The sequence below is a fragment of the Mesoplodon mirus genome, assembly GCF_964341445.2.
Source record: "Mesoplodon mirus genome assembly, chromosome: 5".
NCBI classification, from domain to species: domain Eukaryota; kingdom Metazoa; phylum Chordata; class Mammalia; order Artiodactyla; family Ziphiidae; genus Mesoplodon; species Mesoplodon mirus.
Window position 1 is genome coordinate 15,842,203 of NC_138980.1, and position 25,346 is coordinate 15,867,548.

A 25,346-nucleotide genomic window follows, 5' to 3' on the forward strand; every position below is an offset into this window, starting at 1 on the left:
TGGAAACAAATGATGTTTGCTGTGTGACCTGGGACAGCCTCTCCTGTCTCCGCGGTTCCCTTCTCTGGGGAAAAACAAAGGCACAGATCAAGATGCCGCCTCCGGCTTGCCTTCAGCTCTATGATGTGCTGCATTTGGGAAACGGATCCCCCGGAAAGCCCCCGTGCCTGGAAGCAGCCCCCTAAGCATGGAGTGTTCCTGCTTACAGGACACATGTCATTGCTGCTTCTCTCAAGAACTCCCTGCCGGGCAGGGTGACCCAGCTGGCTCTGTGCATCCCCCTCGCCCCACCCCCGCTGTCGGAATTCTGCAAGATGCCCAGCTCACAGTCCTGCTCTCTCACACTTCTGCACCTTTGCACACATGGTTTCCTCTGTGTGGGATGCCCTCCCCCATCCTGTCAGTGGGGCAACTCCTTACTCATTATCAAGACCCTGCTCAGACGTCACCTCCTCCAGGAAGCAAGCCCTGCCTGAGTTCCCTGGCTGGCACAGGGGACACTCTTTGAACACTTGCAAACATTTCACTGTGCCCTCTGTGAGGGAAGCCCTGGCTCCAGGGATGACCATGACCCTTGGCCTGGGGGATGCAATGAACTAGTGGGAACACTCAGAGGGCAAAGGTCACATGGACCCGTCACACATCCGAGGCGTGTCTGTGCAGGGCTCGTGTTCTGCTCAGAGCAGTCCTCTGCAGGATAGACTATGCCTGCATCTCACAGGGAGGTGCCGAATGGGCCTTCAGAGGGCAGCTGTCTTCAGAGGACAGAACTCTAAGAGTAGACAGATTCGAAGGCAATCCTGGACCTTCAGGAGGCAGGAGCACAGGCTTCAGACTCACCCACGCCTGGGCCCGAGTCCAGCCATGCTCCTTTTTAGGCACGTGACTCTGCCGCTCTGAGCTTCCCTTTCCCCCTTCTGTGACGTGGACACAACACTGACTTCAGGCTTCTAACTGAGGACTAAATGAGATGGCGTATAAATGGACATCTAGTGCATTTTAGTAAACAGTCGCCGATATTGTTATGACATCACTCAACCAACCACATTTCCGCTAGGCGCTGCCCTCAGCTCTCCAGGCATTCCTGTCCCCGCCCAGTGCCCTGTTCGGAGGCCAGCTCCCTCTGTTACACTCTGATGGACTCTCCAGAGTGTGCCCAGATGAGGGCGGAAAGGGAGGTTCAGAGAGCCTGAGGGCCCTGCCCAAGGCCACACAGCCAGTGAGACAGAGGGCTGGGACCTGACGCCAGGTCTTCCCACTCCAAGCCCAGGGCTCTACCGCCTGTGCCCTCACGTGAGTGAGACACGTTGCCAGATGTTAACCAGTAGGGGTGGGCCAGACTATCAGAGTCCAGTTTTCCTAAGACAAGGGAGTTGGGAAATCGTATCAGAAGGTGATCTGTCAGAAAGGGGACCTTCTTGCTGGTGCCTGTGAGTTTCTCTTCCCATGAAGGAGCCTGAGTCATGCTCCTTCCTTCTACCCCAGCGGCCTCTCTGCAGACTGCTTCCTCTGCCTGAGTGTCCTGCCCCCACCAGAGGGGACATTGACTTTTTTGTCATCTACAGGTTATTTTCCCTTCTTTGGCAGCACGTCTCTGATTTCCTCTGGGGAATCTCCTACTCCTCTATTAGTCAGCATGGATGTGATGCTGATTCTACTCCAGTTCCTGGGCTGGCCCTGACTGGCCTGGCCATTACCCAAGATGAACCAATGAGACTTGTGCTGAAACCGTTGGGGTGTTCTCTTTTTCCCTGAAGTCACTGAGCTGACCACTGGATACAGCAGGGAGCTGTGGCTGCCACCATACCAGACAACACCCTGCCTGGACACAGAGGAGACCAAGAAGTGGAGAAAGGCAGGTCCTGGTTGACCCTGTGGCCCCTAGATCCAGCCATACCTGAAGCCAAGTACCCTTAGTCTTCTCAGTTCCATTTAGCTAATCAATGTAATTTTCGAATAATCCATATGGACTGGGTTTCTGTCATTTGCAACTAAAACACTTCTGACTAAAACAAGGTCTCATGGCCAGGAAGTGGCAGCATTTGGATAAAAGCCCAGGGTCTTAACCACTCTATTAAACTGGCATCACCGCCTGCTCTAATCTTCATGCCAATTCCTAGCAGCAACCCACGCCTATCAATAATCCCAACAGCTGACATTAGCTCAGGGCTCGACAGCCCAAAAACTGCTCTCACACACGTCATCACTTTTTTACCAAAAGAAATTGAGATATACTTCACATACCATAAAATGCACCCTTTTAAAGTGTTCAATTCAGTGTGTTTTAGTATATTCCCAAGGTTGTGCAACCATGACCACTATCTAATTCCAGAACATTTTCATCACCCTAAAAAGACACCCAATTCCCATTAACAGTCTCTTCTCCTTTCCCCCTCCCCCAGCTCCTGGCAACCACTAATCTGCTTTCTGTCTCTATGGATTTGCCTCTTCTGAACACACATCATCACTTTTAACTCCAACGGAGCCTTGTGAAGTAGCCACTTGTAAGAGTAGCACTGCACAGCAGAGTGACCAAGACTGTGGACCCTGGTGTTGCCTGCCCAGCTTCAAATCTGAGTTCTAATGCTCATCAGCTGTGTGGCCTTGGGCAAATGACTTAACCTTTCTGAGCCTGGGTTTCTTCATCTGTATCATTTGATAAGCTTGACATGAGGATTAAATGAGTCACTACATCTTGATGCTGAGCAGGCAGTACCTCAGGAATGCCAGCTGTTTCCTTATCATCACCCCCATGTTACCGATGAAGAAATCACAATCAGGCACAGAGGGGTTAAGGGGTGTGCCCATGGCCACACAGAACAGGTGGCTGGGCCCCAAGTCTCCTGACTGAGTCGTCTGCTGTTTCCATTACGCCACACTGGCCGAGCTGTTCCTCCACGAAAGCTTGACCCTCCCCATACTCTGAGCCAAGTTACTGCTGCAAAAGCCAAGGCTACTCGCCAGACAGGGAGGGAGGGGAGGGGGGAATCATGAAATCATCCAACTTCAGGGTGTCGCAGCCCCACGCGGGCCAGCCTCCTTTGCCTGGTCCTTGGGATCAGCCCTCTTCCAGCTTCGCTCTCTCAGGTGTGGGGCTGGAGGGCGGGGCAGGCCATTTCCAGGACAGCAGGACCCTCTGGAATTCCAGGACTCTCCCACTCCAGTTGCCCATCTGGGACTCTTTAAAGCTGGCTTAAGCCCTGTCTTTAGAAGACTTTGTTACAGGAGGGGAGTCTAAGGCAGCTATTTATGTTGCAGCAAACCTCCAATTCTTACTAATTATGCTGGGGTTGGAGGGAAGGAAACCTCACTTTTAAGTTCTGGTAGAAATAAGAAAGTTGAGTTAGAACAGGAGAGAGGAGGGAATGCAGGCTTCAGACCAGGATGCCTTGTGATCCAACCCTGGCTCAAACACGTTCCCAAACAATGTCACCTTGGGCAGATCCCACGGGAGCAGAATGACAGCAGATGACAGCTAACGCTTACTGAGCAAAGGCACAACTGACTGAGTTGTCACAACAGGTGGGAGCAAAGTGCTTTCACTCTTAATACAGCATGTGGATGGGGACACTGGGGCTCAGAAACATACAGCGGTGACACTGCGCTGAGACCTGAAAAGGCAAAGCTGAGATGTGAATGAACCCAGGTTTGCCTAACCCCAGAAGTCAAGGTCTGAAGCCCTGGGCGAGGCTGGAATAGGGACCTCGGTAACACAGTCAAGTTCCCCACACGCTGCCTGGCCCATAGGCTGCCAAGGGCAGCAGTGGACATTTCCATCCGCGCCACCAGGGCCTCCCCCCACCCTCTGCTCACTGAACCTCCTCCTCTAGATGATGCTCTCCCACCCGCCCCACCCCTCTGGCCACAGCTAGCAGGCTGGGGGCAGGGCGGGGGGTGGACTCTGACCCAGGATGCTGACACTCAGATGCTCTCTCCCAGAGACTGGAGCTGAACCCACCAACTCCAGTGCCTCGACACAGGGAAGGGCACTTCAACTTGGGGACTGAAGGTGCTGTCTGGGGTATGCGGGCCAACGGGCCAGTGGAAGAAGCTGGTCCAGAGGGGCTGGCGGGAAAGGGAGCAGGTTCGATGGGAGAGCTTGTGGCCACGTGACACACGGCCCGGGAGCTGCCAGGCTTCCGGTGGGTCATTCTGTTGCTGGTTCCGGGCCCCTGTGAGGCCGGCTGTACTCCTGGCTCTGGTTTCCATGGGGGCACACTGGCCTCCTCTCATCAGTCCACCCCCACTTCTCTCTGCCTAAGCTAGCTGAGTGGGTGTCTGCTCTGTGGATGCCAATAATCCCTAGGCTAGCAATCACCCATGTCACTCATCTCTGTCCCCCCTGTTCCTTCTTGGAAGCATCAGGCAGGCAAGAGGCCTTGGAAAGCAAAAATATAGGTAGCACCACTGCCCCTGTAACATAGACCCTCGGTGCATGAAAAATCAGTCTAGCAACTTGCAAAAATATTTACCCAATACCCACGTTCTAAAGACCTGCCGAAATGGATCTACATAAATCACTCTTGCGTCTGAGCAAGAGGGTATGGATCTCTGTCTTTCTCATGCAGGACCACGTTCGGAGGTGTTGGCATTACTGCTTTCATCTTTCCTGCCTTTCCTCCAGGGTCAGCCCTTCCCCCGCCCATGCCCGTGTCTGCTCCTGCCAAGTCCCTTTTAGATGGTATCTTAACATCTTTAACATAGAGCCTCTTTGGGTATTGACATTTGGTACATGTTTGCTGCGGACCAGAAGAAAAATATCATTGGTATATGATACTGTTTGGTTTGTTGCATGGTGAACACAAAACGTCACTTATGAGTTCATTACATATTAAGTAATTACGTAACTGGTGTCAACTACTGTCCAGTATGCAATGACTCTTGGCAATTTATAATGTAGATTGGTGATACTGGGGAAAACAGGTTAGGGGCACATTATTATCTCCCCTCCCCCTTTTAAAATATAGCCCAGGGCTTCCCTGGTGGCGCAGTGGTTGAGAGTACGCCTGCCCATGCAGGGGACACGGGTTCGTGCCCCGGTCCGGGAAGATCCCACATGCCGCGGAGCGGCTGGGCCCGTGAGCCGTGGCCGCTGAGCCTGCGCGTCCGGAGCCTGTGCTCCACAACTGGAGAGGCCACAACAGTGAGAGGCCCGTGTACCGCAAAAAAAAAAATAAATAAATAAAAATAAAAATAAATAAATAAAATAAAATATTGGAGCACAGGCTCTGAAAATTCTCTACTTGACATTTTTAGGAACAGATTAGGTCTGTTCAACCAAGGATGACGGTGGTTAATATCACCTCCAGAGAGAACATGGAAGGCAGAAAGACAGGCTGGTGTGTGGAGGACCCGGGCTGTCTCCTGATGTCCCCACAATGCCGTCTCTGCATCGGATCACAGCTGTTCTCTCCAGGTCTCAGTCCCCACCCCCTGACTGAGGGGCAGAGCAGGGACCGGATAAGCCCACTGGCCATCACATTGCTCAGCTATACTGACTGGCTTCGAGATGAGCCTATGAAACACAACACTGTGTTTGCTGGCACTCCTGCAAAGTGACCTTTCACTCTTTCCTGCTAAGTGTGAGCCCAGAGCATTTTGCAACCATGTGGGATCTGAGGATAAAGCCAACATCAGGGAACTGGGAATTCAGAACAAGAGGAAGAAGCTGGGTGAGAGGACACAGGAGAACCCTGTATCAAGCTTCACCTGAAGCCTGCCAGTTTCCTTCTCCCAGGACATTCTGTCACACCAGCCCCCTAAATCCCCCCATCTACTTAGGCCAGTTTGAGTTGGGTTTCTGTCCCTTGCAACCAAAGGATCCTAACTGGTACGCAGAGGGAAAGAAGACAGTCATCTCGATGAGGCCTTACATTGGCCTGTGAGGTATGTGAGCCCCTCACCAAGTGGCAGGGAACACTCATGGATTCAGGAAGCCGGGCAAGTTCCCATCTCCTCCTGAGGTCTATGTTTTCTAAAGAACTTTGTTACGTCATATCAGGCACTTTGACTTTTCATGACACACTTGCTTTGAGTTGCTGGCCTTTGGGGACGTCAGGATAATGCTGCTGACCCATGGATTAGAGATCTTTTACCCTCCTGGGGAGGGGCTTACACAGAGCTGTCCACATAGGCTCCCTGTGAGACTGGTGGTGCTCAGGGGGGTTATAGTTCATTCCTTCGTTTGTTTGTTCGTTCATTCATTCATTCATTCATTCATTCACCAAACATTGACTGGATACATACAGTGTCCTTGAATAAAACATGAAGGAAAGAGAGGATAGTGAAGATGTGGTTCCTGTCCATCAGAGTCCTAGTTTAGAGGGGGACAGGCAGACGACTTCAATACAGAGTCAGGACAGAGGGATGCAGAGCTGTGGGGTGCAGAAGAGGTGGCCTTCGCTGGCCAGGGAATGAAGTCGGACCAGGCTTCCCAGAAGATGAGACAACGAGGGGGTTGGAGGGTGCAGGAGGTATTCCAGGTGAGGAAGAGTTAATGCAAAGGCCTCAGAGGAGAGGAGAGGAGAAGGCGAGCACGGTGCCCTCAGAGCACAGCAGGCATTTTAGGAGCTGAGCAAGGAGCCTGATGGGGAGAGGAGGCCAAGGTGAGGCAACAGACGTGGGTCTGTCTTGAGAGCAGAACAGGTCCACGAGGTCTGAACACACTCAACAACTGAACTCACCAGCAAACACGATTACACACGTTCAAGATCTGCACTTCAAAGCCAACAGAAACAATCTCCAGATTAGCCTCCGTTCTAGAGCAGTCAACAGGAGCCTTTCTTTTATTTGGACAATATTGAATATCAAAGCATAAAGCAATACAGCCCATTACTTATGTCCCCAAAGTGATGGACCCTTTTTTGAAAAATATAGAACGCTCCTCAAATTTGCGTGTCACCCCTGCACAGGGGCCAGGCTAATCTTCTCTACATCATTCCAATTTTAGTATATGTGCTGCTGAGGTGAGTGCACAGACATCATTTTAAACAAGAACACTGTGGCTCTGAAGTCAAAGTGGAAAGTAAGTCCAAATAAACTCTTTCCCACCTTGCAGCTCACCGGAGACCCCAAATCCTTACCTGGAGATCAAAGAATTTGCTGTAGCGCCGATAAATGGCCTCCGTGGAGCCGCTGGACCACGTGACACGGATGATGTAGACCTGCAGAGAGGGATGGAGACAGGCGTTAACACCAAGGGGGTCTTTCCATCTCCAGGACTCAAGACCAAAGCAGTTCACAGTCAGAAAGACCTGGGTTTGAATCTCAGCTCTGCCCCTGACCAGCGGTATGACTTGGATGGGTTACTTGCTCTCTCTGAGCCCCAGCTTCCTCTTCAATAAAATGGGTCTAATAACCCCACCTCTGAGAGCTGTGCAAAGGATTACATGAAATCAAGTATAGGAAAGCATAAGCACCCTGCTCATCTCAGAAGATGCTGTTACTTTCACGATTTCTTACTCCCCAGTCAATTCAGAGAGCCACGGGGCTGGCTACTTTGTCAGCATCATTCTTAAAACTTTGACTTGTCAGAAGGCACAGCAACCTGCGGCTCTTAGCTCTCTTCTATTTCTCATAAGCTAAGCCATCACGCCATTTTCTCCAGTTAGGGCCTGGGCTGAGTCATCCTTTCCCTCTGCATGATAGTTTCTCCATCTGTAAACTGGGTTAACAGCATGTTTCCGCTGCCTCCCAGGATAGTGTGAGGATTCGATTAAGACGGAGGTTGGAGAGCCACTTTATAAACCACAGGGCCATGTTTTCAATCTCTGTCACAGGTCACAGCACACACAGAAAATAATACATTGACAACAAATTCGGGCAAACCAAGGTGGCAGCAGGAGGTCACAGCATCTGGCTGGGGGCTCTGGTGGCCCTGGACACCACCTGGATACTCAGGGGATAAGGGATCAGCACATCCATTCCTGGCTTGCACAAATTATCTGTGGTTACAGGGTAATTCTGACACTTAAAACATACATATGTGAAAGCTGTCTGGAAACAGAGAAATGCTGTATAAACACGAGGGGCTAGGTGTTGTTAAAAAGGCCATGGGGGTACACAGGCAGGGCCCCTGCCTCTGTGAGTGGAGGGTGAGCTGCAGAGACAGCACGTGCATAAGTGAAGATAAGTAACATGTGCGCAGTGGACGTCTCTTATTTTTTGCCCGGTACTGATTAACCTTTCTTTCAACCAGAGAGCCTTGACTTTTCTCCTGGGAGCCTCCTTCCCTACCTCAACACAGTCCCTTAGACACCAAGGTGGGTACCACTGTCCACAGTGATTGGTTGAGGAGTGAGCACATGACCCACGCCGGGCCAATCAAAGCCAGTAAGAATCAGCCCTGGAACTTCTGCTCTGACCCCTGAGAAAGATAAGCTCTCTTTCTTTGAGGTTGCTAGGCTGTTAGGATGCAACGTGGAGATGCCAGGGGGCCATCTCACCATTGCTTGGGAGGAGCCTGCCTGAGAATGAGGCCAGTATCAGTAGATTCCTGATGACACAGTCTGACCCTTAGGTCCAGCTTTGCCTGTAGCTCAATCTACTCCTTGTCTTTCCAGTTTCCTGAGCCAGTAAATCCTGGGCAACACCCACACTCTGGGATTATTTCTGAAGCCAGTTTAAGTTGGGTTTCTGACACATGTAATTTAGTCCTGATGGATGCTGGAAGGGGGGTGGGAGAGATCTCGGAAGCTTGAAGTCATCATGGTGTACCTTGAAGGACATGTAGATCTAGACAGCAGGAGAGGAAAGAAGAGACCGTCGGGGGTGAGGGATGATGGTGGAGCAAAGACAAGCTCAGCAGTGGTTTCCAAAGTGGTTTTAGACAAAGTCTCTTCCCAAATGAGTTCTTCCTAGGATACCTTCACTCAAAACAGGAAAAGGAGGAGCTACGGGGGGCCAGAGCCAGAGCCCATTGTGAACACCAGGGACTTATGGGAGAAGATTTTCCAGGTGAGAAGAGATGAAAAACGTAAAGACAAATCAAGACAAGATGGGAGGTGCCCTTGAATGCCCAGCTAAGGGGTTCACCAGGAACAACCACTCTAAATCCAACATCTATTTCATTTCAGCGAAGCAAGGCAGGAAGGAAGGCATTTGGACTCTAGACTCACGGAATTTCCTAACCCCCAGGGCCTCAGTTTCCATCTGTAAAATGGGGTCATCGAGCCCATCTTACATAGAATTGTGATGATTATCGGAGGTAAAGCTCTGAGCTCCTTGCCTGGCAGAGAGGAAAAGTTCAAGAAATCTTAGTACCCTTCACTCTGAGTCCCCAGTGTCTATCCGGCCCCAGTTCAGAAAGACAGACTATTTCAACACCAGGGATTCAGGTACCCCGCCTCCCCCGCCTTGTTTGTACCCACTAGTCCTGGGTACCTCAGAGCCAAAAGACAGGGCAGGGCACCCTTTGGGAGGCAGAGTCACCCTGGAAAAGTGATTTTACGACAGGAAGAGCTGTCTCCAAAGCCAGCTGAATAGTCACTAGTCTTATTTAAAAGAAAACAGGGGAATCCCTGGTGGTGCAGTGGTTAAAAATCCGCCTGCCAATGCAGGGGACAGGGGTTCGAGCCCTCGTCCAAGAAGATCTCACATGCCGTGGAGCAACTAAGCCCGTGCGCCACAACTACTGAGCCCGCGCGCCTAGAGTCCGTGCTCTGCAACAAGAGAAGCCGCCACAAGGAGAAGTCCGCGCACTGCAACGAAGAGTAGCCTCCACTAGCCGCAACTAGAGAAAAGCCCACGTGCAGCAACAAAGAGAAAGAAAGAAAAAGAGAAAGAGAGAGAGAGAGAGAGAGAGAGAGAGAGAGAAAGAAAACATCAATTCTGCTTAACCAAGGCTCCAGCATGTCAATTTAGAATGGCTCTCGTTCCTTCATTCACTCTACAACATTTATTAAACACCTCTTGTGTACCAGGCCCTCTGCTAGGTGCTGGGTTACAAGGAGCAGCAGGACAGCCTCGGACCCTGCCCTTGAACAGTGGGAAGATGGGCAATAAACCAGCAGATGAGGAAATATGTATATAATTTAAGTTACAGTAAGTGCTAGGAAGGACCCCAAAGCCTGCTGTGGTAGCGCAGGATGGGGATGGTGGCGGTGGGTGTTCTTGGAAGGGAAGGTCCCTATGAGGAAGCAGCCTTTGAACTGAGACCTGAAGGATGAGGAGCTGGCTTGGGGAAGAGCTGAGGAAAGTGTATTCCAGACAGAATGAAAAGTACAAATGAAGACACACAGGCTGGAAAATGCTTGGAATGTTTGAGGAACCGGAAGACCGTTATGGCAGGACAGAGCTGTCAGGGAAGGGGATGTGGCCTGGAGGAGCAGCAGCTGCATCACGAGGGTCTTACAGGGCTTACAGGCCACGGTGAGGGATTTTTATTCTATTGAAGTTTTGAGGGGTGCAGGGGCCTGGGGAGGAGGCGTTTGACATAATTTAATGTATGTTTTAAAAAAAATATCCATCTATATGCCTCTGGCTGCTGTGTAGAAAATGGTTGTGAAAAGGGGCAGGGAAACTAGCAAGCGGGCTTTTCCATATCTGAAAGGGACCACGGAACTCAGCCAACCCAATGGCCCCACCTTCCAGATGGGTAAATGGAGCCCCAGAAAATACCTTACCAAAGGTCCCCATCCTGGGGGATGTATAAACAAAGTCTGTATGACTATCTGTGAAGGACAATGCCAATGTGGATTAAAAACAAGAAAAAAATAAAAGATCATCAAAGATTTTAAAACCAACCCAAAGCATACACCCATAAACAGAAAAAAAAATTCTGCTTACATAATTCATTCTTGATCTCTTGTTTACAATTTTAGAAAGATAAATTTATTTATTTAGTTAGTTATATTTATTTATTTTTTTAGGTGTATCACTCTATTTAGGTGTTCTTTCATTTCTATCAGTAATATTTTGTAGTTTTCTTTTAATTTTTATAAAATTTTATTTATCCAGCATTTTAGAATTTTATTTATTTTTTATACAGCAGGTTCTTATTAGTTATCCATTTTATACATATTAGTATATATATGTCAATCCCAATCTCTCAATATATATTTATTTATTTATTTTTGGCTGAGTTGGGTCTTTGTTGCTGCACGTGGGCTTTCTCTAGTTGCAGCAAGCGGGGGCTACTCTTTGTTGCGGTGCGTGGGCTTCTTGTTGCAGTGGCTTCTCTTGTTGTGGAGCACGGGCTCTAGGCGTGCTTCAGTAGTTGTAGCACACATGCTCAGTAGCTGTGGCTCACAGGCTCTAGAGCACAGGCTCAGTAGTTGTGGCGCATGGGTTTAGTTGCTCTGTAGCATGTGGGATCTTCCTGGACCAGGGCTCGATCCCATGTCCCCTGCATTGGCAGGCGGATTCTTAACCGCTGTGCCACAAAGGAAGCCCTTGTTTACAATTTTTAAAGTTCTGTCCCTATGGTACAAGAACTCTGTAGCAGATCTAATTAGTTTATTGGAATCAACCTCTGAGCACAATGCCTGCATTTTTAGGCACAGATCTAACTTTTTGATGAGAATTGTCCCAACGTAGGGCTTTGGCCTTGCCCACGGTTTGGGGGCTGGTGAAAGAGCCCATGCACTGGGTTCTAATGCCAGCCCTGCTGTTGGGTGAAACTCACAAGGTACCAATCTCTCTGGCCACAGTGTCCTTCTCTCTAAAATGAGGACAACAATCTCCCCTGAGGACTCACTGCAATAACTAAGGTACATAGGGCTTTGCCAATGCCCGGCACACATGAGCTGTGCAGTTCGTTTTTCCCTCATGGCAGGTATCCGGTATTCCTCCTCATCTGGTACCTCTTCTCTCCTTTTGGTAATAGCCCCTGATTTCCCTTGGAGGGTCACCTTTCTCCCTCCCCTAGTCTTTGTGATAGGGAGTATCATGTGTCCCAAGCCTGGCCAACCAGAATCTACCAGTCCCTGATCCCAACAATGGTTCAGGGATGGGCACGTCACCCAAGCCAGGATGATGAGACTCAATTCTGGGACTTCTGATGGCATGATCAGGAAAGAGACCCTTTTCCCCACTGCAGTGGCGAGCTGGGAGAACTCTACACCGTGATTTAAGACGTAGAAGGCACAGAAGCAAGCAGAGCTCAGAGGGAGAGAAAAGTGGCATGTCCTGTGACACTGCTTGAACCCCTGGACCCAGCATCCTGGACATTCCACACACAGAAGCCCAAACCTTTTTTCTTATTTAAAGTCAGTATGAGTTAGTTTTTGTTACTTGCAACCAAAGCATTCCTAACACATCTGACCTTGGCTTTTGGATTATATCCCAAACCCAGTTAATACTCAGTGGCCTGGTGTTAAGGAATTAAAAGCAGACTTTTTCGTAGCAGCATTAGTCACAATAGCCAAAAGGCAGAAACAACCCAAGTGTCCACTGATAGATGAATGGATAAGCAAAATGTGTAATATTATTCAGCCTTAAAAAAGGAAATTCTGACATATGCTACAACATGGATGAACCTTGAGGACATTATGCTAAATGAAAAAGACCAGTCACAAAAAGACACATACTGTGTGATTCCACTTATACTAGGTAGTTAGCGTAGTCAAATTCATAGAGACAGAAAGTAGAATGGTGGTTGCCAGAGGCTGGGGAAAGGGGAATGGGGAGTTAGTGCTTAATGGGTTTGGGAAGATGAAGAGTTGTGGAGATGGATGGTGGTGATGGCTGCATAACAATGTGAATGTACTTAACGCTACTGAACTGTACACTTAAAAATGGTTGAAATGGGGCTTCCCTGGTGGCGCAGTGGTTGGGAGTCCGCCTGCCAATGCAGGGGACACGGGTTTGTGCCCAGGTCCGGGAAGATCCCACATGCTGCGGAGTGGCTGGGCCCGTGAGCCATGGCCGCTGAGCCTGTGCATCCGGAGCCTGTTCTCTGCAATGGGAGAGGCCACAACAGTGAGAGGCCCGCGTATCGCAAAAAAAAAAAAAAAAAAAAGGTTGAAATGGTAAAATTTATATTATGCATATTTTATCACAATTTAAATAAATAAGTAAATAAATAAATAAGCAGATTTCCTTCAGAGATTTACATAGTACATGTCATGCTCCCTGGAGGTGACACTTATAACTTTCTCCCTGGTGTAGCCCTCAAAACACATGCTGCATATCTGAAGAAGAACTTATACCCAGAATATATTAAAAAAAAAACAAAAAAACACAACTCAACAGTAAGGAAACAACCAACCCAATTACATGATAGACAAAAGATCAGAATAGACACTTCATCAAAGAGGATACGTGGGGACCTCCCCGGTGGCACAGTGGTTAAGAATCCGCCTGCCAATGCAGGGGTCACGGGTTCAAGCCCTGGTCCGGGAAGATCCCACATGCCACAGAGCAACTCAGCCTGTGTGCCACAACTACTGAGCCTCCACCTAGAGCCTGCGAGCCACAACTGCTGAGCCCACGTGCCACAACTACTGAAGCCTGCGAACCTAGAGCCCGCACACTGCAACAAAGAGTAGCCCCCGCTCGCCACAACTAGAGAAACACCGTATGCAGCAACGAAGACCCAGTGCAGTCAAAAATAAATAAATAAATAAATTTATTTATTTTTTAAAAAAAGAGGATATATGGATGGCAAATAAGTGCATGAGAAGATATTCAACATCATTAGCCATTAGAGAAAGGCAAATTAAAACCATGATGAAGGATCACCACACATCCATTAGAATGGCTAAGATAAAAAAAAATACTGACAAAAATGTGGGACCACTGGAACTCTCAGACATTGCTGGGGGGAAAACAAGATGGCATAGCCACTCTGGAAAGATCCTTGATGGATGCTGAACCATGAGGTGAAAGGCTGTTGGAGAAAAGAAGAGTCATATGGGGTGAAGACATCACCCCAGGGATTAGTCTCGCAGCAAAGGGAAAAATGTCCCTTTTCAATGGAAAGATCTGGCGACCACAACTGTAATAGGTGATCAAACCTAGCATGACCAATAAGAGGGATAATTAGACCCTGAGGTGACGCAACAGGAAGTATACAAAACCTTCTGTCAAGTATTGTCACCAAAATATTTAACATGAATCTCAAGTCTCTTGACCTAAGTTCCACTTCATACGAAGTACACGAGGGAGAGAAGCAAACTAAATGACACGTAAGGAAACAATCAGATAAATCCAGAATGTGGGATGACTACAAGTCTACTCCTAGGGCATAGCTCAAGTGCTACCTCCTCCAGAAAGTCCTCCCTGACTGCTCCCGCCCCACCAATGTTAGGTTGGGTCTCCCTGGTGCATGTCCCCTTGGCACCTACTGCCCCATCACAAAGTCGACTACACTTTACAGCAAATGCTGACAGCAGGAACCATGCTTGTCTTGTACATACACTGAATGCTGTATGCCCAGCTCTGAGCACAACGGAAAATCTGTACTTTGTGGGAAAAAAATGAGGAAGACACGAAGATGCTAGGAGGTCAAGCCCTCTCTGGCCCCTGTCCTGCTTCACCACAACCCCTCCCTCTGGGAATGAGCAAGCACAGAGGCCACACTGGTGTCCGAGGGCCACGGAGGAGGCCTGAAACCGGAACTAGCCACCAGCAAAATCCCTTCTTACACAACCTCAGCATCAGGGCCTGCGTGATTTGCAAAGTCTAGACTCCTCAGGTCCGGGTTTCTCACAGGGCCTCTGTGTCACCAGGGCCAGAAGTCCTGGGTTTCTAAACTTCCTTTAAGTCAGCCACGCCACGGTGCTTGGGGTCGAGGTGGGCAGATGACTGGGTCTTGGTCTCCCCCAAATCCTCGCAAGCTTGCAGTGTGCAACTAAAAGAATTCTGTGATATAGGGGAAAGTTCAGGCATTATCTTAGGTAAAAGAACAGTCTAAAACAACATAATCTAATCTCAAAACAGTTATGTATACAGTATATAAGTGTATGTGTGTGCTTGTGTATATTTCATTTGTGTATTACAGTGAATACAGAACCAAAGCTCCCAGGGGAAATGAGGGCTGGGGTCCTGTGAGCCTCTGATCACAACATTTTCATCCACTGATCAATACACAGCCTTGCTGTATGTTTCTGTTTAATGACACCTTATTTAATGTATATTGTTGATTCATTAAGCTTGAACTCATGGCCAGTGGCACTGTAACTCATGCCTGAACGAAGCTTACTTAACACCTCCAAAAGACACATCACAGCCTGAGCTTAGGAACACTAGACAGCCCTTTAGCACTAGGTTTGAGGCCACGTTAAACAGCGAAATGACCCAAAAAAGCACGAGAATGTATAAAATGTGGCAATAAAGAGACCATGAAAAAGACAGTTGTTCAGAGTATAAGAGCTGGAACAAGAGGCAGAGGTTGCCTTGTTCAACCCCAGCTGGGAACATGCACCTCAGGCCACACAGTTTTTGCTGCCACGCACATGCCCACAACTGCAAGCGACCGGGAAAACACTACAAGTATTGATGTTGGATTAGAAATAAATTTTAGCAAGTAGGCAAATTCCCAAATACGGAATCGGCAAATAATGTGGATTGACTATACTGTATGTAAAGTGTGTGTGTATGTATATAAACCACTGATATATACATACATATATATATATATATATATAAACATGTATATATATGGTTTGCTCTGGGTTGGTAGGAATATGTTAAGACTTTAAAAATTCTCTTCTTGAAGCTTTCTTGTATTCTCCAGATTTTCTACTGTGTATTTTCTTTTATAATCAGAACGAAAAAGTCACTTTCCTAGGAGAACAGGAAGAAATGTGTCTGTGACACACTCTCTTGCCTGGAACACCAAGGTTGAACCCCATCTTCCCTCACTATCTCAGCTCAGTCCCAGGGCCGTTCCTCTGGAACATCCTTCCAGATCACGGAGCACCTCCTGGGTGCAGGTACAGCCGATGACAGAGGTGGGAGTGTGGGACGGGAGGAAGCTGGGAGTCGGCAGAGGGTGTCTCAGCCGTGACCTCACTCTTAAGTTCGGGAAAGTCTTTTGCCCCTTTGCGCCTTTATGTTCTCTGAAAAATGGGGATAAGGACACTCAGCCTTCCTACCTCACAGGCAAAGATCGAATGAGGTATTTTTTTTACAGCTCCAGAAATGGAATCTGTGTTGGTTAGAATCTCTGCCTGTGGCTGGGATTTGAGGGACAATGTTCCATAAATGCTTCCTAACTCCTCCGCAGTCACCTCCTTTGGCAGGTCCAACCCAGCCCAATGGAGTGTGGGCTCCCAGGGCCTGGAGGGACCCCACTAGACACACAGAAATTTATGTTCCATTTCTAAGGTCAGGTCATCCATGAATAAAGATTTAAAACAGAACAAAGCTTAGAGGCCCTTGAACAACACCTGGAGCCAGGCCTGGGCATGGCTAAGTAACAGAAACAGGCGAGCTCCAGGCAGCTCTGCTTAACTGACATGCCTTATCCCTGCAGACCCGCTGGCCCACACCTCTGCCCATGGCTGCAACTCTTGGAAAGGCCCCAGAACTCCATCGATATGCCATCCCCAGGGCAGGATGATATGAAACAGCTGTTGCCCCACCTCGGGAGCACTGTGATCTCATATGCTTTCATCACGTGAACTAGAGAACATGAGAAGGTGTTTTTGCCCAGTGAATAAGATCCCTGAGGCACAGGGGAATGTCCTCCAATCTCACTTTGCTTTGCAAATCTCTATGGTGGGGTTTCTAGGGCTGGCAAAGAATCTAGCTGTAATTCCCCGCTGATATTAATTAGAAGGGGTGTGGCTTCTGCACTAGTCACATGACAAAGTGATTACATTTTGATCTGGGTTGCAGTGGCCAGAGGTTTAAATCTGGGGGAGGGTCTGGTCCAAGCGCTTTTCAAAGTGATGGTCCTTAGATCACTGTCTCAAGGTATGCAGGAGCTCGGGCATACCAGCTGGTTTTAGGTGATTCAGGGCTCGGCACTAAACTGTAGGGAATCCCATAGTGAGAAAGTTAGTCTCTGCCATTCCTTTCCCGCCCTGACTGGCTCAGAAAGTTGGCAATCGTGGCTTTTCAACACCCCTTCCAACACTTGCTGGTCTCCATTTCCTGAAGAAAGGACAGAAGACCTCACGGCAGGCGACAGTTGCCAGGAGGAACTTTAACACTGATTTTATTTTTCCTTTCTATTTAGTTTCCTTCTATTTCTAGCGAGGGCTGCTGGTTTTCCATTTATGGTGGACAGCTAAAGTTTCCCTTTAAAAATAAATGAAGTAAAGAAGTGAGTCAATTTGAAGAATACTGAATTAAGAATATGTAGTACAGGGGGTTTGTGGCTATGCCAAACGTTGTGATGGTGCCGGTAGGATGATCAACATTGAGGGCGGCGCTGTTTCAGTGAACTCCTAGCCGTTCTCACTCTGTCTGGAGCTCTGTTGTTTACAGGCCAACAAGCCCTCATTTCTCAAGTTGGAAGCCCTCTCCTGGCTCTACAGTGCTGGTGGGGAACCTGGAATGACCTGGGAGATCAAAGAAAACATCTAAAGAGAGGGCACCAGTGGGACAGAGAGAGTTGGGGCTGTTTTCCTGCAAGGGCTGTGAGAAAGGAACATCAGCAAGACAGAGCTCCGTGCTCCATTAGCAATGTCTGCCCTGGGCACCTGGGACTGGGAGGATGTGTACGGCACACATCCCTGATTCTAGAGCAACCCCTCCATTTAACAAAGGGACCAAGGGGGCCTTCCCTGGTGGCGCAGTGGTTGAGAATCTGCCCGCTAATGCAGGGGACACGGGTTTGAGCCCTGGTCTGGGAGGATCCCACATGTCGCGGAGCAACTGGGCCCGTGAGCCACAACTACTGAGCCTGCGCATCTGGAGCCTGTGCTCCGCAACAAGAGAGGCCGTGATAGTGAGAGGCCCGCGCACCGCGATGAAGAGTGGCCCCCGCTTGCCACAACTAGAGAAAGCCCTCGCACAGAAATGAAGACCCAACACAGCCAAAATAAATAAATTAATAAACTCCTACCCTCAACATCTTCTTAAAAAAAAAAAAAAAAAAAAAGCATCTCCTCTGTAAAGCCCTTCCTGACTTCTGACACTTACTACACCTTGTCTCGTCCTGTTTAAAAAAAAAAACAAAAACAAAACACAAAGGGACCGAGGGGTGTAGCGACTCACTAAGGGTTCCACTCTTAGCTATGGACTCTTTCTACTTCCATGGCAGTATCCAAATTTCCTTGCAAGCTCCTCATGCCCCTCTGAGCCTCCTGCACAATGACTCCCCCAGAGGACTTTAAATCTGGAGTGTTCTTAGGTGATTAGGCCAGCGGTCAAATTGTCCTGCAAGAAGCCCCAGGCTCCTGGTGAGGTGGGTCGGTCTCTGAGTTCTCCATCCTGGTTTCCACTAGGCACTGCCACTTTTAGCTCTTCTATATATGGAAGAGGGTGTAACCTGGCAGCCTGCAGGCCCAATCGCCAGACCTTGTGGTCCGCACTGCCACAAGGCAACCATCAGCGGAGACTTTAGACAGGGCCTGGGCTCCTCCATTGCCCACAGTCCTCCTTTGCCTGCTTCAAGCCCACAGCAGGGGGTTCCAAGACTTTAAAATATACAAAAACCCTGCTCTAGACCGTCCCTCATTTTACAGTTGGGGTTATGAGGTCAGAGAGGGGAAGGGACTTGCCAAGGCCACACAGCGTGCAAGGAGGAGAGTTGGAACCAGACCTAGGGCTCCTCTTGGGAGGTGCTGAGGAGTTCCACTCCAGAATGCTGTTTCTCAGACCTGAGAAACAGCAGAGCCTTTTTTAGCCAGAGGGAGAAATAACTCTGTCTCTCACGCAGCATACTGAGGGGCTATGGCTTCTGCTCACAGATCACACATTTTCTGCAGCAAGTCCTTAGCCCAGGATAACTAAAGCTGTCCTGCACTGCAGCCAGAGCAACCTTCATTAAATATAAAAACACGTGCAGCCCTGAAATCAAGCAGCAGTGTTAGTTTCGAGATCTAGATGAACCCACTTCTTGCAGAGAGGGTTCCTGGGAATATGTCCGAGGGAGTCCAAGAGCCTATAAACCCTGGTTTAAGAAACCAGCTTTAAAAGGTTAAGTGTGACCTCCCCGGCCACCCCAATAAAGCTCTCACACTGGCTGGGTTTCTGGGTTGGGGGTTCCTGGGAGCAGCTTGGTAATGACTGGCTGGGCTCCAGATCCACCTCGTTGGCTATCTGCTGCCCAGGCTTACGGTGGAGGACACAGTCTGGGGTGGGGGTGGGGGGGTAGGAGGGAGGGAGAGAAAGAGAGAAGGGTGGAGGAGAGTGGGAGAGAGCAAGGAGAGGGGGAGAGTGAGGAGAGGGCAGAGGCAGTTGGATGGGCTCCACCGGCTTAACGAATGGGAAACATGATTCTGCTGTTCCCCGTGGAGACCACACGTTCCCTTTGGTTCCAATCTGTCAGCTCTCTCCAGCTGTCTGCCCAGCATCTGGCCTATGTAGGTCAGCACTCCCAACCTCTTTTTGGAATTGCAACACCCGTAGTGTGTTTGATTTCCTAATACCCCAGAGCAGCATCGCCACCGGAAGTGCTGAGACACGCATATTGATCTTTTTGAAGAAGGTACATTAAGTTTACTCCTGGAGGAATGCCACCTGAGTGTCATGATGCCTTTGAAACCTAGGATGTCAGAGTGGGGCAGGACCAAGGTGGGGGGGGGGCCGAGATAACATCAGCAACCACGCTGGGGAGCCTGCTGCTATGCGCTGGCCCTATGCAAGGTTTACCAACATCATGAAACACCTGGCAGGAAGCAGCGTCCGCCCTCAGGTTGGGGAGGTGGAAACCCAGGATGCCACCACGCCTGAGGTCACGCAGTTGGGAAGTAAGCGACTTCAGTTCCAAGCCCAGCTCCTTCAGCCTCTGAAGTCCCTTTTCCTCCTTCCAGATCCCCAAGGCCAGGCCTCGGCTCTCCTGGTCCCAGGCCAGAGCTTTCCTGTCCCGAGTCAGCATCAGGAATCACCAAGCTCAGGGGCCACAGCAAGTGACACTCCAGGGGTGGCCGGCTGCCAATTTTTCTCTTTTCAATTAAGTGATTGCTTGGCATGGGGCCCAAAGACAAGTGCTTGTGGTGTGAGTGGCAGAGAAGATGCTCCTTGTCCCCAGCCCACTCAGGTGGGTGGTGGAGCTGAGGTCTCAGACTGTACCTGGGGGCAGAGGGGTGCCAGGCCAGTAGGTGGGAGACAGGGTCGGTCTCTCTAAAGCACAAATTGAATCGTGTCTCTCCTCTGCTTCAAACACCTCAGTTCGTTCATTCATTCATTCAGCAAATGCAGACAAGAGCACCTACTGTGTACCAGGCTCCCTTCCGAGGGCTGGGGATATGGCTGTGAATGAGGAAGACAGAAGCCCCTGTCCACCTGGAGCTTTCAGCGTAGTGGAGGAAGACAACAAAGGCGTGTCGGGGCACCCGGCCAGGTGCTCCCTTGCCTCTGGCCCCTGCACCTGCCATTGCCTCTGAAGGGAGGATCTTCTCTCCGTTCACCTTGGTAGCAACTCTTCACTTCCTAGGTGTCAGCTTAGAGGCTGCCTCCTCTTGGAAGCCTTACTGGAGACCCCCAGTCTGGGTCTGGCCTCCTTTCTCTGGGTTCCCACAGCCACTAGGGCTGCCGTCGCTCAGCACAGTCCTCTGGGTGTGCTGTTCTGTTCACGTGACTGTCACCCCACTCCCCTGGGAGCCCTCAAGGGGCAGGGGCCAGGTCTGTCTCATTCACCACAATCTGTCCAGTGCTTGTGACACGGGGCTCTCAGGAACTGCCTGGTGAGAGACCAACAGGCGGGCAGACAGACAAAAAGCCAAGACAGGGCCACACGCCCATAAATCAAGGTGACCTCACTCAAGACTCTCTGAGTCTGGGGTAACAATGCTCTTGGAATGGCTGAGTGAACAGCTCAACTGCCAAGGGTGCTGGAAACAGAACCAGCTTTGTTACAGAGAAGAATGCAGGCACAGGGCCCAGCCCTGGGAGAGAAGTCCATGTTTCACCCCAAGACCTCTCTGGACAGGCGATGAAGGAAAAGAGAACAGCGCAGGAGCAACTCCAACTGCAGGTGGAGGCTGCAACCCATACCATGTGAGAGTCAGGGCAGCCCGAGGGAATTCTTAGGAGGCGATGGAATTATGCCGCATCCTGTTTCGGGTGGTGGTTATGAGAACCTACGCATGTGTAAAAGCTCATGGAATGCTATACCAAAAAAGGGAATTTTCCTGCACACGTGTAAGTCAAAAATTAAAAATAACAAGCACTCCTTAGTGTCATTAAAAAAAAAAAAAAGAAGGTAGGCACTGGCTTTAGGGTACCCAGGTATGATTCTCGGCTCTATAGCTTAAAGCTGCTGTGAGACTTTACAAGTCATTTCATGGCTCCGAGCCTCTATTTTCTCGTCTGTAAAATGGAGAGAATAGTCGTACCTACTTCATAGGGTTGGCTAAGGATTCAACAGGCTAATGCTGGACAGGAGCTTGGCACATGGCCTGACTTACAGGAAGCTTTGAGTGCAATCACTGATAACCCCATTACAGAGGTGAGGCCCTGGTGGCTCAGGCCGGCCAACTCAAATCTTTTGAGGTGAACTAAGTTAAAGGGAAAAGTCACGAATGTCGCTCTGTGAAATCCAATCAACTGCCTCTCCCTGGAGCCCATCTTTCCATGACTGCCGGAGTCTCATCCAGATGGCAAGCAGCATGACCCAGTTGCAGGGCCGGCCGGGTGCAGCACCTCCGTTCTTCTAGATGGAGACACAGAGCTGGTGGAAACACTTGCTGGACTGGGTGTGCAGCGCCAGCCCGGGGCCTCTGGCTGCCAACTCACAGCCTTGCACACATCTGGCCCGAAGCGGCACGGGGAACTTTCCAATGGCAAGCAGAGGTGCTGGCAGCTGGAGCCAGGCTCGGCCGAAACCAACCTGAAGGCTAGCTTTCTAGGAAAGCCTCCAAGGCAGGCACTGAGGGCTCGTGGAGATCTCCCAGGCTGCCAGGCCTCAGAGGAGCCCGGGGCAATGCAGGAAATGGAGCCGAGAGAGGGCCTCTCCTGTGTTAGCAGGTTCCCTAGGGGGAGAACTGGGCAGCCAACGAGAGCACCCACTATGCGCAAGGCACACAGGCAGTAGGAGTAAAGCTGTCTGAGTAATGAAAAAGAATCAAAATGAGCCACGTTTATTGGGCTGATTGGGCACTATGCTAAGTCCTTCATTTATGTTACGTCACGGGATGTGGTGACACTGGCTCACACGAGGTCACACAGCCAGCATGTGACAGAGCTAAGATCTAAACCAGGGCCATGGGGGACTTCCCTGGTGGTCCAGTGGTTAAGACTCTGCGATTCCACTGCAGGGAGTACGGTTTGATCCCTGGTCGGGGAACTAAGATACCGCATGCCACGTGGCGTGGCCAAAAAATAAAATAAAATAAAATAAACCAGGGCTGTGGGACATGGTGAAAAAAGCCTGACATATGTGGTCAGATGGGTCTTGGTTCACACCTAAAGGGCCCAGCACAGTGCCTGGCACACAGTAGGTCCTCAACAGAAAAGACAGTAGTAGAGTCTTCTCATAGGCCACAGGCCCTCTAAGAAGCGCTTTACAGCTGCTGTTGGAGCACAGAGGGGATGAGGGCTAATTCTGCTGGTGGCACCTGGAGAGGCTTTCCAGATGAAAAAATAACTGCTCTGGATCTTGAGGGATGCATAGGAGTTCTCCAGCTGAGGACCAACACTAATGAGCACTTGTGAAATCCCCAGCACTCTGCTCTCAGAAACCCTATGGAGTGAAGCTTACCATCCATCCCATTTCACACCATAGTAAACTGATGTTCAAAGGGGTCAGGGGGCCGGTCCAAAGCCACACAGCTGTTTGTGGAGGATGCCAGAACTTGAACCCAGGTTTGTTTGACTCCAGAATGCCCCTTCCAGTCCCCCAACCAAAGCCAAAGACACAGCAGAAGAAAACTGCAGAAGCTGACTGTCTAAACCAGAACGAGAAATGTGGGGTTCCACAGGCAGCGTCTCGGGGAGTTTCAGGCTACAGCTGCCAGCTCCTGGGCGAGGAGGCCCAAGAGAATGCTGCGAACTCTCTAGCCACACTATGTGGAACAGGCAGCCCAGTCTCAAGACAGCAGCAATGCAAAGAGCACAGACGTTCAGTTGGATTGACCTGGGTTCCAATCCTGGCTACACCACTTCCTTGAGCAAGCTACTTAGGAGCCTCAGTTTCCCCATTTGGTAAATGGGGATGCTAATACAGTCAGCTCTTGGCACCCAAGGATTCAACCAAGCTCAGATTAAAAAAAAAAAAAAATCCAGAAAGTTCTAAAAAGCAAAACTTGAATTTGCTGTGACCCAGCAACTACTTACATAGCATTTACGTTGTACTTACAGCTATTTACATAGCATTTACATTGTATTAGGTATTATAAGTAACCTAGAGATGATTTAAAGTATTGGAGAGGATGCGCAAAGGTTATATGCAAATACTACGCCATTGTATACTAGGGACTTGAGCATCTGTGGATTTTGGTATCCATAAGAGGCCTTGGAACAAATCCCCCATGGATACCAGGGGATGACTAGAATAGTATTACCTGTCTCTCACGGCTGTTGTAAAGTGTAAATGGGATAATGTCTGTAAGATACCTGGTACAGCGGTGGCCCTTTACCCCCTTCCATGCAAAAGTAACTTCCTTAGGCCCAAATCAAACCCAGATCATTAGGTTGAACTAAGTGAAATTGCCACTTGTTAAGTCAAAAATTGACAATTTCATATGGTTCAACCTAGTAGCATCCCAAGGGGTTATAATATTATATCTATGTCCACTGGACTAGACTGAGAATGTTACTTTTCTCTTGAGTGTTTACTATGTGTCAGGAACTGGGATGACTCCTCCATTTACAGATGAAGATACTGAGGTTCTGAGAGCTTAAGTGACACACTGGTAGAAAGTGACAAAGCCAGGATTTACATCCAGGTCTGGCTGCCTCCAAAGCCTGTGCCTTAACTACTATGATACAATGCTCCGTCTGGTGTCAGTGGGGGGTCATCACAAGGAATCCAATTCTGAGTCAGCTGAAGGATATCATCAATGGCCATCATCCTAGAATCATGGGACCCAGGGATGGAGAGAGCCCAAGAAGTTATGGTTTCATTCAAGGAACACACTTGGCACCTGTCCTTAGACTATGAGGGATTCAGGGTCTGGTGGGAGAGGAGGAGACGCGTCAACAGAGTCATATCCAATGTATGAGCACCATGATGGGCTTGGTCCACTAGGAACCTCAGCATCAAAGCTGAGTGCCCTGGTTGGGTGACAGGCAGAAAGGGGTCAACTAGGATTTCTAGGATACTCCCTAAACAACTGCCCCCTCTGTATAAATGCAGCTTCGTCTTCCTGTCCCACTGGGCTTGGGGACATGAAGAAAGAGGAGAAAAGAACTAGATGAGAATGTAGAAGGACTGAGCTCTCAAACCCTGGGGACAGCCATCTATTAGGGGTATCAGAAGGGGAGTAGGGATTCCTCCACCAGATAAAGTAGGGGGGCTGCAGAAGTGGGTTCCAAACTTTGTACAGCCAAGTAGCCCCTTTTCCCACATGAAATCGTATGTGGTCCTGATGGTCAGGTTCTGTGGGTTCCTTGGCCACCCCTGTACCCATGCCCTGCCGGGCTCCTCATCTGGCAGAGACTATTCCTCCCGGCCTTGATGTGAACCCCTATGTGGACTTTTCTGCCAGCTTCCTGCGCTTCATACACAAGTCTATGAGACAGGAATAAAGGGAACACGGGAAGCAGGGTCCCCTCTTTCTCCCTCTACCTCCAGGAAGCTTTCCTGACTCTGCTGTCCCACACCGTCCTCTCCTCTCTAGAGAAACCTGGGATAATACATAGACATATAATACAATGTAAAACAATGGAACGGCTCACAACCACCAATGGTCTTGATGTGTTTCCTATGAAGCTACACTGTATTACTGTTTCCACCCAGCAGTGGTGGAAAGTAAGACCCAGCATGTGAAGTAACCTGTTCCGTAGAGTTGGTAATAAAGTCTGACGGCAGAGGCTGAGGTCTTAACAAGCATCCACATTTCTACCACCAGAGACGAAGCTTTGGTTATACTTCTTCCCAGACCCTTTTTCTATATGTTGAAGTAGTTTATGAAATTAAGATCACATTGTATATATACATGATCTTTTTCACCTGTGTTATATGGTGAGCATTTCCCCGTTCATTAAAAATTCTTTCAGCAAAAGTTTTAAAGGATCCTTAGTAGTCCATTTATTTAATCATGCCTCCAATGATAAACATTTTCAGTATTATTTTAATTACCACACTGCTAAACATCCAAATATACAAATCTCTGGGGAAGACTGCTTTT

General features: G+C 49.3%; 1 protein-coding gene across 2 annotated transcripts in view; it reads right to left on the reverse strand.

Moving 5' to 3' along the window:
• SH3PXD2B (SH3 and PX domains 2B) overlaps positions 1-25,346 on the reverse strand; it is a 112,843-nt gene that overhangs the window by 75,410 nt on the left and 12,087 nt on the right. For both annotated transcript variants that reach the window (XM_082623859.1, XM_082623858.1), the window contains exon 2: positions 7,083-7,163. In XM_082623859.1, the coding sequence (XP_082479985.1) occupies positions 7,083-7,163 (81 nt within the window). The remainder of the gene's footprint in view (positions 1-7,082; positions 7,164-25,346) is intronic.